This window comes from Tachypleus tridentatus, chromosome 9 (genome assembly GCF_004210375.1).
Source record: "Tachypleus tridentatus isolate NWPU-2018 chromosome 9, ASM421037v1, whole genome shotgun sequence".
NCBI lineage: Eukaryota > Metazoa > Arthropoda > Merostomata > Xiphosura > Limulidae > Tachypleus > Tachypleus tridentatus.
Genome location: NC_134833.1, coordinates 135,707,852 through 135,726,474, shown reverse-complemented (window position 1 = coordinate 135,726,474; position 18,623 = coordinate 135,707,852). Strand labels below are relative to the sequence as shown.

Sequence of the window (18,623 nt, the reverse complement as noted above, 5' to 3'; positions counted from 1 at the left end):
GCGTTCAAAGTCCAGTATATCTTGGTGGAAGCGCTCGCCTTGCTCCTCTGAGTATGCTCCCATGTTCTCCTTTAATTTATCAAGATGAGCGTCGAGGACATGGACTTTCAGGTACATCCTGCAGCCCATTTTGCTGTAGTTCTTCACCAGAGCTTCAACCAGTTCTACATAATTTTCGGCCTTGTGATTGCTCAAGAAGTCCCGAACCACTGCGACAAAGCTGCCTAAGGCTTTTTTCCTTCCTACTGAGCTTCTTGGGAAATTCTGTGCACTCCAGGATCTTCTTTATTTATGGTCCAATGAAGACACCAGCTTTGACCTTAGCCCCAGACAGCCTAGAGAAGAAGTCTCGTAGGTACTTGAAGGCTGCAGACTCCTTATTAAGAGCTGTAACAAATTGTTTCATAAGACCCAATTTTATGTGCAATGGTGGGAACAACACCTTCTGAAGGTCCACTAGTGGCTCACACTTGACATTGTGCCTCCCACAGAGAACTCGGTTTGTTGTGGCCAGTGCTTCCTGTTGTAGTGCGCTGCGGTGTTATTATGAAGAATACATATATTTCATCCACAACTAATGTGTAAGAAGTTTATGCAAAATATTTTATATGTAATATTTTTTCTATACTATTGGAAATTAACAAAGATATTTAAATTTTAAAAGGTCTAAAATTTGTATAACATAAAATCTTACTATTCAAGCAAGCAAAAATTGTCTGTCTTACCTTCTAGACGCAAGTAAAATGAAGTGCCCAGGGTTTGTCTTGATCCCCGACAGGCATGCCGAAAAATTCCTTGTAGGCGTAACACATTTTAACAGATGCTGCCACAGAGTACGTTTTCGCTCTTGTCTTGATAAATTGGTCATATACATAGTAGAATGCATCTGGAGAATGCCTGCAGATCCTTGATGCCATCTCTGATAAAATCAGATAGGTCTATGTGTTCACTTAGGCAGCTAGACCTGAACTGAAGTGGTGAGTGGTGAGCCGTTGTATATATATTACTATAGAAAGTTCTAGAAAATTCTAAAATATTCTAGAAAATGCTCGTAAGTTCTACAACATTACAGAAAGTTCTTGAAAATTCTCTATCAGCTACTGAGCACTTAATCTACCTGGAATGTTCTGAAAAATGGGCAAATTTGAAAATTTCATTACCCAGATCACAAAAGCAAAGTTTGCAGAGAAAAATAGGTATTTTCCTTTATTTTAGGTATAAGCAATTGGGAAATAATATTGTCTTCCCTGGAATAAGAAAAAGTAAAGAAAACTGTTACATCGTGTTATTTTATTAAATAAAACTTACTTAGTGAACGACGACCATAAGCATGAAAAGGTAATGTTCAAAGTTATAAATGTTCACAATTTTGTTTTTCTCATAAAAAAACAACCCAAAACACTCAAAGAGACAAGTTTTAAAACGAATCAGCTTAAAGCGGGGTGACGCTAAACGGAATTTTACCGTATCATATTTACACTTCAACACGTGTAATTTTTAAGTTAGCAAACTAAACTATCTTAGGTGGGTTCATGCAATAAATAGAAGTAAATGAAATAAAAATCGCTGAGATACCGGAAGACCAAGCAGAGTTTTTTTCAGAATAGGTTGAATCTATTCATCAGTAGAACATACGATAAGTAAAAGCTTTGGGTGTGCTTAACTTCACTACTATTTTTGTCGGGAAACAAGGACTATATTTATTTACTTTCACAGCAACATGTGCATGCTAATGGCCACATGATATCAACAACCACTGGATAGTATGGCATGAAATAAGTACTTTTTGTCCCGTATGAGTCTAAACGTGTGAACTGATTGTTTAAATTGAGGGAAAAAAAAACAATAAAAAGGCGCGAAATTAGTAATGTGTTGAATTCACCATTAAAATTCCAGAAACAAAGTTCGATTTTGGACTCAACGCGAAAATAATTCCAGAATTTCAAGAGCCTAGACGTGTTCTAGATTCGAATTCTATTTAGCACATCTTTACACACGAATAAAATGGTAGAAAATCCTAGGAACCACGGTAAAATTGTTAGTTCATTCCAAAAACTAATAATTCAGGGTTATTTCAATAAATCTCGAATGAACGAAGCTCGGCACAACGTCTAAAACGGGAAAAGCAAGAACAAAAAACAAGCTAAATATTAATGAAAATATGACATAATGGAATCTATATAGATTATACTATGTTGGTACCATAATGGGTATTGTACAATTTTTATATGGACTATACTATGTTGGAACCATAATGGGTATTGTACCATTCTTATATAGATTATACTATGTTGGTACCATAATGGGTATTGTACAATTTTTATATAGATTATACTATGTTGGAACCATAATGGGTATTGTACCATTCTTATATAGATTATACTATGTTGGTACCATAATGGATATTATACCATTCTTATATAGATTATACTATGTTGGTACCATAATGGGTATTGTACCATTCTTCTTTTGTTTAATTTTAATTTTAGAAGTTGTATTTTAAATAAGAGAGACACTTGGGCGTTTATGTTGCATAATTTATTGGAAATTATAATATAATATATTGGAACTTATATTGCATCTGCATATTTCCCCTATTTTCGAAGACGACGACACTACCGTGCCTATTGTTTCTTGTTTCGCTGTCAAAACATTAATAAAATGACTAATCCGAGCCTGCTGTTGCGTAAATCGATTGGAATATCTTCAAGTAAGTTCTTCCCTCATCAGACGTAGTTTAGCTTGAACTTTACACTTAAACCATCATATTGTCAAACACATCTAAAATATTTTAAGCATGTTTCACTACTACATCGTTTATTTTACATCGTGTGGCAGATGTTAAATGTACATGTTTTTATGAAAACCAGCGACAGATGTCATTTTTGAAGCATCTATCAGAATGATGTAACAACATCTTTAATAATTTGAGAAAGAGTTGGTTTAATTAGAGTGAGTGCATGTGGTAATCACATTCTCGTCACATGTATTGTCATTACTTGTCTTCTTTCAGTCAGTCAGCTTACTACTGGAGTCGGTTCGATTCTTGATCTATTCTGTATTTTGCCTGCGGCTCTGTTCGTCACTCAAAGGTTCACCGGACAATGGTCAGGACATCACGTAGCTTTCATATATTCTGACGCTGATGTTTTAATGTTTGGCATGCTACACGGAGTTTTCAAGAAAAAAAACACTAGCTTTTATGTAATCACAAGATAGAAATGATTTAAATCCAACTATCCACAGCACAGAATTAACGAAATCTACCTTGGCTTCTAATAACCGAGTGAAATTAACGTGGCTTAGTGCGCATTGCCACTAAGTTTTCAGTGCAAACAGAAACGCGTAGTAACTAGTGAAGTTTATATTTTTCGGCGTTTCGCCTTACAGTATTTTAAATAAATTACGCCATTAAACTCAAAAATAGTCTCAGCAAAACTACTTTATCCGTAGACACATGTAAAACGAAGTGGTAAAACTAATTAGTAGCTAGAACGATTTAGGTTCAGGTTGCTATATAAATTTAATTTTGTATGTGGTCGTACCATTTTATTAAAAACATGTCGATACAATGCTACGAATTTTAAGAACACTGGATATTTTTGACATTCGTGATGTTGGAAATACACGTAGGTCCAAGAAATCTTAATCTTAAATGATAAAAGCTCCACACAAACGTTTTTATAAAAGTGGACCTTTCTTCAGCAGGGGTAAACTTTGAATGGTTGTGTAACTGAATGAGAGGTGTATAAAAAAAGATAAATAAAGACATTTATATAACACCCATTTAGAGATAACACATGATTTAGGAAGAGAAATCATTACTGAACCTTTCTGGAACTTTTATTCATACCTCCTGTAGTGAACACGTGGATTATTAAGGAGGTCTTACTACGAATCAGCTGGTATTAAATAAAGAATACAAAATAATATGTTAACCCGGTGAACAAAAATCTACGTTTCATAATTGCAGAATTTCGGAGAAGACTGGCAAAATTTATGTTGAAATCAAATACTTTAATTATAAATATTCACCAAAACAGTTAAAACCAACTTAAACCAAAACATACAAAATAAAAACCATCGTTGCAAGTCATCATTAGGTGAACACAAAATTAATGACAAGTTAACTTGCCAATCATTTTTACTGTTTGTTTGGAAGTACAAAGCTACATTTTGGGTTATCTGCGGTCTGCTCACCAGAGTAAACGAAACCCGATTTCTAGCGTTTTAAGTCTGCAGACATACAGCTGTGACACTAGGGTCAGTTATGTTAACATTTTAGGCGTTTGTAAATTTATGATGCTTTATCCGCAATTTTTCATTTTCAATAATAAATACAACAGCTTAACAAGTATATGTTTATTTATATGTACGTTGATATTAAAATATTTCCTTGTATAAACCTCAGCGTGGAACAAATAGAAGTATCTAAATTTAGCATTTCTTTTGTCATGACATCACCACGCAAATGAAAGTTCCAATAATATCTCCATCATCCTACATTACAAGAAAAGGCTTTTACTGCATACTACTGAAAGCTGTTTGTGATAACCACATGATGCCCATCTTTACTAATAGACAGCCCTTTATCATGTTACTGAATGTCTGTTTAAAATCAAGCACACAGCTACATAATGGGCTGTGTATGCTCTGCCCACCATGGGTATTGAAACCCGATTTCTCGCATTGTAAGTCCGCAGACATAACGCTGTGCCACTGGGAAGCCATGCTATTAAAATTTTCAATGGACAGTCATCTTGTAGGAGATCCAGCATATCAGTTGGAATATCACTTACTCGTCCAAGTCACAGACATTGGCAATGTAGGGAACAAAGAAATAGTAAAACAGTAAACTGTCATTGGTAGGGTGTACCAGCGAAAAAGCGTTTGCCTTACTTACATGAAGAATTCGTCATTTGAAGAAAATCTAGATATAAAATCAGATCATTATCGTCATAATGATATGTTGGATATTACATAATATTTCCATTGAACAAGCTGAGCAAGAACGGTTTACCGAAGACAAAGAAAGTAGCTTTAACAACGAACAACTGGAAGAATAGTGTAACAGAAAATGTGTTACAAAGAGACATCAAATAGTACGTTTGTTTGGCAAAAACACACCGGTTTATTTAAACAATAAATGATGTATAACAACTACATACAAGTTTATGTCAACTTGTTAAGCATTTTACAATTTATCTTTCTTGATTTCTCATTTTCTTCCTGTTTACAGTGAATTATCCACACTTGTATCAACTTCCATTTCCTCCTATTGCTGCATTCTCTTTTGATGTTAACGGTTTAATACGAGGCCTTCTAGGTTGCTGTATTTAGCCAATGGCTTAACTTCTGTCTTTTAATGTGCCAGCTTATTTCTGACCTATACTTACATGTATGTTTGTATACGTACGTATTTAGGGAGCACATCGAGTGGAACTGCAGCATGTCACACTTTTTTTTTTACAGTGTACATGTATTGTTTAAAAACAAAATTTATATACAGTACTGTGCAAAAGTGTTAGGACAATAGAATATTTTGTCACTTTATGGGAATAATTTTTTCATGTACAGAATTGTCAGTAGAGAAGAGAGCTCACATTACTGCTTTATTCTGGTTGGACTCTTCAACAAGTTCCTGCAGACTTGAAATGCTCCCCAAACACTGAAAAACACCCTAGAGACCGAGACAGGTAAATTGGAAAATAGGAAAGAGACAGAGCACCTAAACTCAATGATACTAATGTCAAGTATCTTACTTTATACAGCCTTTGGGATGGAAGTAAAACTGCCACTGATCTCAAGTACGAGACAAACGACAACGTACTAAAAGTTGCACGTCCTGCGGAAAAAGATACTTACTTCAATGCACAATACTTGCTATGAAGAGGGAGTGTGATAGTTTGAGGGTGTTTTTCGGCTGAGGCAACAAGAGATATTTACAAAATAGATGGAATAATGGATCGGTGCAACTTCCATATACTGATCCGTCATGGTATACCAAGTGGTTTACGTATTATTGGTAAAGGATTCTACTACCAAGAAGATAATGGCCCCAAACATTCATCCAACCTATCCTGAAATTACTTAGCTAAGAAAGAAACTGCTGGAGTCATTTAAATGATCCAATGGCCCTCACAGAGCCCAATTCAGCAGATTTGGGATTTGATAGATTAAAAACTTGACAACTCAAAAATTACTTTCAAATAAACTTTACAGGAGTGTATCAGACATTTTGAGTAAATCCTAAATAGGACGCACAAAATATTAACTGTTTGTTGAACTCAATCACTTCCACTGATTTTCTGTTTTACTAAATATGAAGATTAATAAATAATATTTCACCTGTGATTTACCTTAGATTGTTCTTTGACACTTGCATACAGTACTGTACTTATATCTATTTTAAAAATAATTTTTACAGTCATTACACAATTCTTTACAAATTGTGAAATTACATTAAACATGGTTCAAGAAATATTTCAAAACTATTCTGAGTGAGAATAAAAAATAAATAATTACACAAACATTAAAATATTCTTAATGTATAAGAATATTTCCAGCCAAGATGTACGAGATCTTTAGCCTTCTCGTTTTATGTCACATGATTCTCAAATGACTTTCTAACCATTAACCATTTTTCTGTCTTTTTGTTATCTAAAAAAACATATATGTACAAAAAACGTTAATTACCTATTAAATCACTCTAAATCACTGGTTTAATTCTAAAAACGATGTACAATCAACACATAAAGTAAGTAATTATTTAAAAACATTAGCAGGAAGTAAAAGAAAAAGTACAGTAACCGCTTGTATAAAATGCGAATTATAGCACATTCTTTTTTGTAATACCTTCTATTCAAAATACACATTTCCCCTTACACGTTATCCATCTGGTGTAGGTTACAAGCGGAAATACTGTTTCCGGGTTACACGACTTTCGGTGAATAAATTTTTTTTTTTTTTTTTTTTTGCGGATCATGTTCAAGAAATTACAAAATAAAATTATAAAACATTTAAATTCTATAAAGCACAACATTAATTAAATGTTTTAATGTGAAAACAAATGTTTAAAAATACAACTTTTAAATTTAGTAGTTATAAGATTACCAAGGTTTAAGTCCGTTTTTTTGTCTTTCTTTTCATAATTACTTTCTCGTTGCATTAAATTTATCATCACCTTTTGATCTTATCCCTGTTATATATATTCGTTTTTAAATATACATGAAACTTTAGTTACCCCGCGCTTGTCTATTTAAGGCCAAAACTTTTAACCCATTAAAAAAAAATTCTATATCGTATTTGATTGGAAAGAATTTTTGCAAAACAACGTAGCAGCAAAAAATGACATAGCATTCTGTTTATTCTCTTCAAAAATGCTACTTATAATAGGCAAGACGGCACTTAATATTAATCAGTAACAAATTGCAATATATTCATTAGTTACATATGCAATATCTAATAATATTGATTCAGTACACAGGTTATAAATTAATTATTGTTTGGGAGCAGTAAAAGATATAAATATGAAACTGTACTCGCCATTTACTTTACCTGCTTCATAATAGTTTTTTTTTTTTTTTTTAATTTCGCGCAAAGCTACACGAGGGCTATCAGCGTTAGCAGTCCTTAATTTAGTAGTGTAAGACTAGAGGAAAGGCAGCTAGTCATCACCACCCACCGCCAACTCTTGGGCACTCTTTGACCAACGAATAGTGGGATTGAATGTTACATATAAAGCCCTAACAACCTGACACAGTCAGACCAATAAACAATTAGATCTTCAGTTTGTTTACATGTCCCCATGTGGAGTAACATTACACTTCCATCAAATGAAGTGAAATATATGCAAAAATTAAACATGCAATATTGTATCTCACCATAATCCTTTCTCTGTTCTCATCCTTCAATAACTGAGTACTCAGATGCAATTAACATTCATTTAAGAGAAGTCGGGCCACTATTAAAAAAAATAAGTCAATAAACATAACTAGTTGCTGTATAAGTATTGACTTACAATACTTCGATATTAAAGAATGACTATTTTTTGTCTAATTGAAAATAGATCTTTACGTATAGCAAAACGTAAGATGTTCTTACCGAAATAAAAACGTTTGAAAACTTTAACTCAAAAGTAATTTTAGACACGGCACATTTAACGTTCCTGTTCAAATAGCCCAATTTTAATATAAAAATATACTATTGGCTTTATTAAAGTTTAAAAGCCCTGTTCGTCTATGCTACTAAAACAATACAGGTAAGTTCATGTTTAAATATGTGCTTTGGAAGCGGTTTGCATTTCGCTACACGAGGGTTATAACGCTAACTTAGGATTATCTGGTGTAAAATGCAGTAATGTTTAGAAAATTAACCGCTTTTTTAACGTACATTTTAACACCATTTTCAATCATCCATATCCGAAATTATAAAGAAAATCTCCCGCAAAACCTAGTGACGTCAAAACATTCCTTTGTATATCCAAATAAACTAAGTACTGTTCAACAATTTCCGATTGCAATCGCAATGCAGCACAAAAAGTCATACACAATACATTTCGAAGGGAGAGTACACCCCAGTGACAATCAGAATAGTGTAAAGAGGTAAACTATACGTTTGAAAATTAACACTGTAAATACCATATATACACACCAGAAATTATTTGCTTCTATGATTTATTTCTTGAAATTAATAAATCTCAATCATAAGCCCCATGGAACTATTTTTTAAAACACACGTCTTAATCCTAAACAAATAAAATGATCAATAATCCCGTTTCAAAGACACCTTTCAGTAGATCATTTTAACACTTGCTAAGCAATGATAGTTATTTGTTGTTTACTACTGTATTAAAGTGTAAAAACAATTTCTCATAATTTTCGGTTATCATATCTCTTACCACCTGAAGCATAAAAAGATAATTCCTCCATTTCTGATAAAATACATATGGGGCACTAAATATATTCTTATTTCTCATTGACAATATTCTAGTAGACTTTGCACTTCCAGATAGGAAATAAAATACAGGTTATGTGGTAATCGTTTATAATATTTATAATACAGTAAAATAATAATTGGAGTGCATATGTATATATACTTTTGTATACACATGTACACATAAAAACAACCAAGATAAACAAGGAAATTAATACTCAGTTATTTCTTTTTTCACCAACCAGAGAAACACATCAAATTTTGAGTAATCATGAGTTTGGACAAAACAGAATAGTGACTCGAATAACTAAACAACAAGACCATACTAACACATCCATTAGGAGACAAGAGGTACTTTTGGATGTCTCATTTCGAGACAACTTAAACAGAAAAATTTGTTAGTTGATAAAGTTTAAAGTAAAATAATATAATATCCTCAAGTTTCCCTACTAGCTAGTAGTAAGGTCTATCTACTTGGAATAAATTCAATATATCTCAGCATCATTAACTAAGCAACTCCCAACAATTTATGCTTCTGATGTTTAGCTTTCAAATGAAACACAAACGATTTCACTTGTAATTCGGTAAGGAAAACTGAAGTATCACAATAGTCAGCAGTGGGATAAGAAGACAGGAATACCTTGATATCAGTTATAGACATAATATTGTACTCAGCTTGCTGCACAATATTTACCAAGGTGGTTCTAAACAGTTCCTGAATACTTCTGCATATTATCTAGACACTTCCATGCTTCTGTTTGTTTGGCCACAAAGCTTGTGATACACTAACAGATTTCACACACCTTACCACCTTAAATTACTTTATGCAGTCCCAATGCCTTCTTTTTATCCAACAAACATGTCTCTCACTGGCTCATTAATGTATTTTTTTTTAATCAACACCAATCTAAATATTTACAATTAAAACAATTTTACAGATTTTTGTTACTGGCACATAAAACTATCAATTTACATATTTTAATCAAGTATGTATCATAGCCTAACCTTCTATAATAATAAAAAAAAGCCATTCTGTAATAAAACTCTTATATAGTTCGATCTCCACTGGCAGTTGTATCATGACTGAATATAATACACAAACAGAATGAATAGTAAAACTACTTCATGTAATAAATTTATTACTTAAAACCTGTGTTTGTGGACAACTATACTCCAAAACTTTTCAAATAGTAATTATCATCTTTGTCCACATAATAAGAGGTATTAATGGTCTTCTGTTGTTTTTCAACCATTTTTGTTGGGGTTCCCTTTTGTTTTTTATTTCTTAAATCAAGTACTAACATACAGTGTACACTGGAAAAAAATACATCATATCAGAAGTTATCTCACCTGATATATACAGTAGCAGAAATGGCTACATGTTTATTAAAACACCTGAAATGGTGTATACCAGAATTATTTGTCAAGTTACTAATAACTGTTACTGTACTAACTAAAAACCATAAAAAATTGCATTCAGCATATTCAGTTGCTTAAAAACCTAAAGCTATAATAAATCTCAAATTAAATGAAAACAGTTAAAAATCACTTTATGTGATAGGAAAGTTTAATAACAATTTAGCCAAACAGCCATCATTCATCAGGAGTTAAAAAAATATGAAGTGCTTGTTCATTTCACTGAGATATTCTGAAAACAAACTTATCTACAATAATCATGTCATCTGAAAAAATAAAAATTGAAAATAATATCTCAGAGAAATGTAAAAAAAACAAATGTTCCTCCGTTTGTATTTTTTATTTCATGAATGTGATAGCTTTGGTATAAAGCTTTAATTTTTCACTTTTACATATTTTGTTTAAACTTGAATGAAGACACCATAAAATGTACAGGTTTATAGGCAGCTGATTGATATATCCATTTTTTATGTATAAATTTTTGCATATTACCCTTAAAAACTGTTAAACTTTAGAAAAATATTAACATATTAAAAATATTCAAAAATAAGTTTTACCCAGATACTACAAATTTTGTCAAATTTCTCACGACTCTTTAAATTGATTAGTAACAAAGACAAGTTAGATGAATGAATTTAAGAAAAATATACATTACAACTAGGAAGTGACAAACAGAATGCTGATCAAACAACATACATGGAAAAACTATATATTCCACAAGAAAGTGATTCCACACCTTTGATGTACAAATATTTACACAGATTTATACAAAGATGTTAAATAAAGACAAATAAAGCAGGTTTCTGACTTATTTAGGCTGTATAAAAATACTTTAGAAGTTCTTTTGAGTAACTTTTAAATGGGTATTAGTTAATATGTATTTTTAGTAGCCCCTGCATTGAAATATAGCTTTAATATTTTAATTTCCTAAAAGGTAGCTTTCAACTGTTTATTTTCTTCTCGTAGTCTTTCTAGCTCAGCTAAGAGTTCATCGTTCACCGAATATTGTCTCACCAAGTTATGAATTTCAGCCTAGAGAAAGAAAGAGAAGAAAAAATGCTATTCACAGCTTAACTGCTACATATCAATGAATAAACAAAAGGTAATAGTGTTTCAAAAACCTTTTAAAAGTATGTTAAAACACAAGAAGGAAGACAAATATCTAAATTTATCCATTTTATATCTGAAACTTTAGGCTTTTTTAACTGAATTTCTGAAAGATTTTTGACATATCTATTCCATTTACACTTTATATTCAGTAGGTTTTCACCAACCTTTTGTAATACAGTTACCACCATAACATACAACATATTAAAAGCTTAGTTTACCATCTGGTTGTGAAACTGCCTTATCACTTCCACATGGAGATTGAACAGGTCTCTGTGGACAGAATCTCTGAATTCTTCCATAGCATCTCTAACAACTTGGTGCACAAATTCTGCCTGTAAATCACACAAGCATGTCAGTTATGAATCATAAAATTTTCAAAACAATATAAATTTCTTGATTGTTAATAATATGCAAAAATTGTTTGTTTGTTTTTTTTTGAATTTCGCACAAAGCTACATGAAGGCTATTATTGTTAGTTGTCCCCAATATAGCAGAGTAAGACTAGAGGGAAGGCAGCTAGTCATCACCATATACTGCCAACTCTTGGGCTACTCTTTTATCAACAAATAGTGAGATTGATTGCCACATTATAATGCCCCCAGGGCTGAAAGGGTGAGCATATTTGGTGTAACAGGGATTCGAGCTCATGACCCTCAGAGTACAAGTCGAGTGCCTTAACCACCTGGCCATGCCAGGCCAATATGCAAAATTTCCTGACCCTCAATATTCTAATCTTTTTTGCATATAACCCCTACTTTATAACCAACCCTTGCTATTACAAATGTTTGTACTACTATTTTGAATTGTTAAGCACAATGAAACAAAATACCATTACTACAAAATTCACTACCAAAATTTCATTCAGTTTGTGTGTGTAAGATTGACATAATCAGATAAAAAAAAATATAGTGCATAAGAAAAAAGAAAAAGAACAACCTAAAAGTTCACAAAGTCAACTTTACAAGAATAAAAACAAGTTTGCATCATGAATCTTTTTCTATACATTACAAATAATTTTCCAGCATTTCCCATCCAATTGTATTCAGTATGATACCTATCTAAACTGTATAGTTTTAAATATAAGACTATGCAATGTTTTAGATCTCACTTTGCTATGGAGAATTTGCTGCAGAATTTATATATTTCAAAAATTATAAAAATCATAAATTTATCAGTTTATCAATTTAATTTTTTTGTAAGTTCAAGAGTGATTTTTAATACTATCCACTAAACTTCATTTTTTTAAATATGCCATTGAGTTTCTAACCTCCATATCACAAAGTAACAACATGCTTGGGCCCATAAATAGCATATATATTAAGTATGTGAATTAAACTTCCCAAACAAAAAGGCTTTAGGACAAAATTAAGGCAGTATGGAATCATAATAATGCATGCCTGAAAAGCCTGAGGAGAAGCCAATCTTCTGGATTCTTCAACAACTTGACTTTCTAAACATTTATCCCAAGCTTGAGGTTCCTGATTACCAGAGGTAATGATGGACCATGGCTTCCTACACGTTATTCTTTTGCTCAGTAAAGACTGGGATTTTGGTTCCTGTTCCTTTGTATCACCATCATCTTGCCATCCATTAATACTTGATTCTTTTACATCTGTGATCTTCCATTTGTCTGAAGAGATATCACCAGCACCTTCTTCTCCAGTTGCTCCCATGACATCTGGTCGATCCATAGTGGATGGTGAATCCAAGTGATTTGAAGAAGTTATTGTGTCCAGTCCTGCTGATGATGACCCACCACAAGGTTCAGTTCTATGATTCTGGCCAAATTTATCATTTTCCAAAACATCATCAAGAAGGCTGGTGCACTTAGCTGGTGCTTCTGTACTAGTCTGGCTAATAACTTTCTCTGCTGTGTAGAATATATTGTAAGAATTTTTAATAAGCATATGAAAATTAATCCAGTACACAGTTTTACTCAATCTAATTAAAACATTATCCAAAAAACACTGTACATGTACAGTTGATACCTTATGAAAGCATTGGTTAAATTTTTATGTTTAAAATGTTTCATGAAAACACAAAAGTATGAATGAGTCCAAACTTTGAGGTGTAAAAGTTATAAAATATTAACCCTTAACCAGTAGCCATCATCAACTGATGCTGCTACCTACAACACTCCTGCTGTTTAAGAGTTACAGGAAGTAAATACAAATAATAAAGAAATGCAATGAAATCACAATCCTAATACAAAATATCATCTTACAACTACAAATAATCAAAGACTGGTGCAACCACTATAAAATCTTAGTAATATATATCCAATATTTACTTCCTTACTTCCAGAAATAGATACTATTATAATACAAATTTGTATAGTGCAAGAAACAAATCGGATAATAATCTGTTGTTGTGTTATTAATAAATACTATAGAACTGAAATAGCTCAAATGATACATGTTACATTCATGGAAAAATGTGGCAATGTTTTCTACAGAAATTACCAATACAGTTACATACAGGTTTAAGAATGAGATAAAGCAATACCTGAGTTCTTTGTAGGAGATGCACTAGCAGGCTTTTGGCTACAATTGCTTTCTTCAGAAATGGTAGCATAATAAAAAGAATTCACTGAAACTGGCATTTCTGGCAAGGTAATGGGAGCTACAGACTAAGACATAAAAAGTGTAAGTATAGATAAATGTTTGAAAACAATTTCAAAACAAAAGGTTATGTTTTGAAATAGTAAAAGATGTATGAAACTGATATCAAAGACGCTCATTGACCACTTTAAAACAATCTCCATCAAAACACTAGAATATTACTTCTTTATATATACAATTTAGTCTGATCGTGTCTTGTGGTAATTGATCACTACAGCCCAATAAATATACAAATGTAGTCACATAGCAGTCTAAAAGACAATATGAAAAAAACAAAGATCTCTAAGACTTTCAGTTGGATACAAGAGAACACTAGTCTGACTAAAATGTCATTATAAAGAACTGTTTGTTCAAAGATGTGTAAACAGTATTAACAGATGAATTAAAAATGAATTAAATCTGTCAACAAAAAAGACTAACAACTGTAACTCACCAATGGAAGAAACAATTGTATAGGCCAGGGGTCAGCAACCCTTCAAAGAAGAAGTGTCTAAAAAAGAACAATCCCATAGCAGGACAGTGGTAAGTTTTTTAATTCACACTGCTAAAATCAAGGGTTTGATTCTCCTTGATAGACACAGCAAATAGCATGAGAACCACACAAATCTCCTTGAAAGGCTGGTTGCAGCTCTTGAGCTGAAGGCTGATGACACCTGGTATGTACTTATGAAATGCAACAGATCAGAGTTGGAAGACCAGTTCATCTATTAACGATCAGGGTTACTATCTCTAACTATACCATGCAAAGGAGGTTGTACAAATTTTTACAACAGCCAACAAGTTAGAAAACTACTCAGATGCAGATAGAAAAACATGATTTCACTGGTGCAAAAAGCAAAAAGGTGAACCACAGCTGACTGAAAATGTTAATGTGGTTTGATGAGTCACACTTTATCCATTTCTGTAGGTGAGCCTTAATAAAATGACAGTCATTGCTTGTTACTGAAGGAAATATGTTGATAACCAACATATTCTTATAGCTTGAATAAAAGGGTACATAAAGTTGTCTGATTTGCCATTTCGAAACATATGACCTTAAATCTGTTAATGTATCACAGTTTAATAGCCTTCACAAGATGTCATAGCTGGTATAGTATAGTTCTTTCAGAATATCAAATGAAATTAATCATTCAAATAACATCAAACTATTTTCTATACCTTAACCTCAGACATTTAATAATAACTTCCTGCAAAAAAAGTACATTACCAGCAATTCAGACTCGCACATTACAGAAGTTCTTCATCCAAGTTGGATTTTGACATCCAAATTCTTCTTTGAAACATTAATACCAATAACACATTAAAAACATTTTAAACAAATAACCACATAAGTTTCTACTGTATTTAAAGCATAGGAAATGAAAGAAATCAGTGCTTACATTATTTTTTTCTTCATCTGATTCAGCTAACCCTGTTGTAACAGGACGATCACCAAGAAGATGAGAGGAATTTTGACTACCCCCACCAATGGGTTGTCTTCGAACATTTGAATTCATTGTAGATTCTTGAAGAGGTGAAAACACTGTTTCTGCAAAATTACATAATGATATATTCATTTGATAAATGCTTTATCATTAAAATCTCATTAAGCATAAACTGATAAAAATTATGACTTATTATAAACTAAATCTCCAGACATTAACATTGCTTTCAGGAATTGTCAGTCTATTGCTCATGGACTCTTCTAGAGATTAACAAATTTCAGAATAATGTACAGAATGCCTGTACTTTTTATCAAATGTAAAAGTTCAAAAGATGTAGAGGAGAACAACATACTTAGAACTCACTGAATACGACTGTTTGAGCAGCAATTCAATCATGACATAGAAGGTTATCTTACTGTGCTCCAGAGAGACAAATGTACTGCTCAACATTTGATTTGCATAAAACTGAACCCAAGGGATGGCAAAAATATTATTTGATAAGATCATATATGCTTTGTCATGGCTAGAATGTATAAAATTATTATTACCCATAAATTATTGGTATACTTTAAGCAACAGGCTCAATACAAAAAATGAAGTCTGCATACATATTTGCACTAGTTACATATTTGTACTATAATGTTTAATACAGTGTGTATTTTCACAAAATTTGGTAGACATTTGGAAAACATCACAAAACATTTGTTTGTAAATATATCAAGACTGTTTCAATACTAGTCTTAGCATACAGTGAATTTTATGGTATGATTACAAATACTATTCTTTGTCCCCAAAACCTCAAATTTCATTTATGTAATTTCTCAAACTTCCTAAATACATTTCAAACATTTGTTTCCAGTAGAACCTTATATGTGTTATTTTCCCTTACCCTAACACTATACAATAAAAAAAAAAGTCTGAATTACCTTTTATCTTTCTAGAGTGACTTCAAATTGTAACATGAAACTTTATTTGTTTTTTCTAAGTAGCTTTATACTCATAACGGTATACGACTGTTTAACTTAAATCTTGTTGCCCTTTGAATCTTTATAGCTACTATTCATGCCATTATAAGTTGTAAATTACTTAAAAATGTAGGGCTCACATTACAACATCAAATTACATTACTTACAAGCTACTCTGAGCTGATTGCATGTGTCTCATGAAATTGTTTTATTATATAATTATTTATTTCATCTAATATAACCATAAATAACCTAAATAGACTCCTATTTTTACATTTTAGTTAATTTTATAATAATAAACAAAGAATACTTGCGGAAAAAAACAAGAAATTAAGTACTTACCTGGAATGTCTGTTTTTCTTTTTTATGTCAACTGTCAATAACTGTTAACTCTACTTTTTTATAATAATCATAGCATGCAAAAAAAGCAGACTTTGTCCCATACCTATCACACTTTTCTGCCTTTCTACCTATACAATAACAGCCATTACAAACCCTTCCAAGCTAGTCGATATGTTTCCCATAGGAACAAAGCTTGTACTGAAACAGAAACTGAGAATTCTCTGTTCAGAAAACAATGTAATATAATACATCATTTGGCAGATGCAAACCTTGGCTTTCTATTGGCTATAAATAATATAGAATTAAATGTAAGAGAGAGCCATTAACAAATCCTGAAAGAAAGAGTGTGACAGGTGGGTGTAGCAAGAGGGATCTGATTTACTGTTTCATGGTTCTGTAACTGAACAAGGTTGAAGACTACAAAAAATATGCTTTGTTTGAATAACAATGATTTAACAGCAAACAACTTGCATTAAATTTTGTACTTATTAAAAGGGTAGTGAATAAATTACAGAAGAGGGGATATTTAGACAAAGGAATGTCATTTCTCACACTAGAGAAAATTAAGGATTTTTTAAATATACTGCCTTTTAAAATAAAGAACTTAAAACTTGTGTACTATTAAATCATGGTTATTAGTCTGTTTGTTTGTTTGTTTTAATTTCGCACAAAGCTACACAAGGGCTATCTGCACTAGCCGTCCATAATTTAGCAGTGTAACGCTAGAGGGAAGGTAGCTAGTCATCACCACCCACCACAAACTCTTGGGCTACTCTTTTACCAACAAATAGTGGGATTTACCATCACATTACAATGCCCCCACAGCTGAAAGGGCAAGCATGTTTGGTGCGACCGGATTCGAACCCGTGACCCTCGGATTACAAGTTGAATGCCTAAACCCACCTGGCCTGGGTTATTAGTCATGATTTTATGCTATAATAATTGGTATGACATAAACCAAAAGTAGTTAAATTAAATAATGAATGTATGTCAGTAAAAATGAAGTGGAAAAAAATATGCATTTGTGGAAAGGTTAACTTATTTACTTGCATATCTATTTATTGTCTAGTATTATTCCAGTAGTCTTGGTTTTACACAACTAACCACAAACACTATTCGGATAACAACTTATGTATATTTTTACTGGTAAATTACAAAACTGAATGTTTAAAAAAAGAAACTGTCTTCTCTCAGTAAACAAGATTAACAACTATAACTTAATTAAATCTTAGGTTATTCATGGATACAATATACGTGGCTAGAATGATAGCTGTTGAGAAGCAATGTTTAACAAGTTCAATTCATAATATTTACTTTCAATATTTAAATAATCTAGAAATTATTTTTTGGACATAAATAAGAAATTTAATCTTGCAATTAACTTGACATACATTTTGAGAAATGAAAAAGCTTTTGGTTACAATAATTACAGGTTTGGGTGGTGTCAAGCATGGCTTTTGCTTATTTTGACCTTTTAAATGGTTATTTATAAACAGTTCAGAAAACAGGCTACCATTTCAAAGAATTAATTTTGATGTACAAAATGTATCCGTTTTAATTAATTAAATGCTTCACACTTTTACCATTTTGAATAAGAATAAACCAAATTTTATAATTACAAAATAAGTAAAAAAGTAAAAACAATTCTCTAGTAAATTTTGTCAATCCTTCTGAAATTTAGTTATGGAGTTTGTTAACTTGCGTTCACAATTTTACTGAACTACTATTTAATGAATGTATGTTGATAAGTTTGGTCTCAAATTATACATTATAATTCAAATTTTAGTATTATACATTAATTAATTTCTTAA

At 31.9% G+C, this 18,623-nt stretch overlaps 1 protein-coding gene across 2 annotated transcripts in view; it reads right to left on the bottom strand.

The window, feature by feature from the left end:
* Positions 1 to 5,107: 5,107 nt before the first annotated feature.
* The window catches only part of LOC143226444 (protein NEDD1-like), a 54,648-nt gene continuing 41,132 nt past the window's right edge, over positions 5,108 to 18,623 (bottom strand). For both annotated transcript variants that reach the window (XM_076457408.1, XM_076457409.1), the window contains exons 11-15: positions 15,461 to 15,609; positions 13,966 to 14,089; positions 12,858 to 13,330; positions 11,679 to 11,792; positions 5,108 to 11,382 (exon numbers count right to left, since the gene is read on the bottom strand). In XM_076457408.1, the coding sequence (XP_076313523.1) occupies positions 11,278 to 11,382; positions 11,679 to 11,792; positions 12,858 to 13,330; positions 13,966 to 14,089; positions 15,461 to 15,609 (965 nt within the window). In that variant the 3' untranslated portion in view covers positions 5,108 to 11,277. The remainder of the gene's footprint in view (positions 11,383 to 11,678; positions 11,793 to 12,857; positions 13,331 to 13,965; positions 14,090 to 15,460; positions 15,610 to 18,623) is intronic.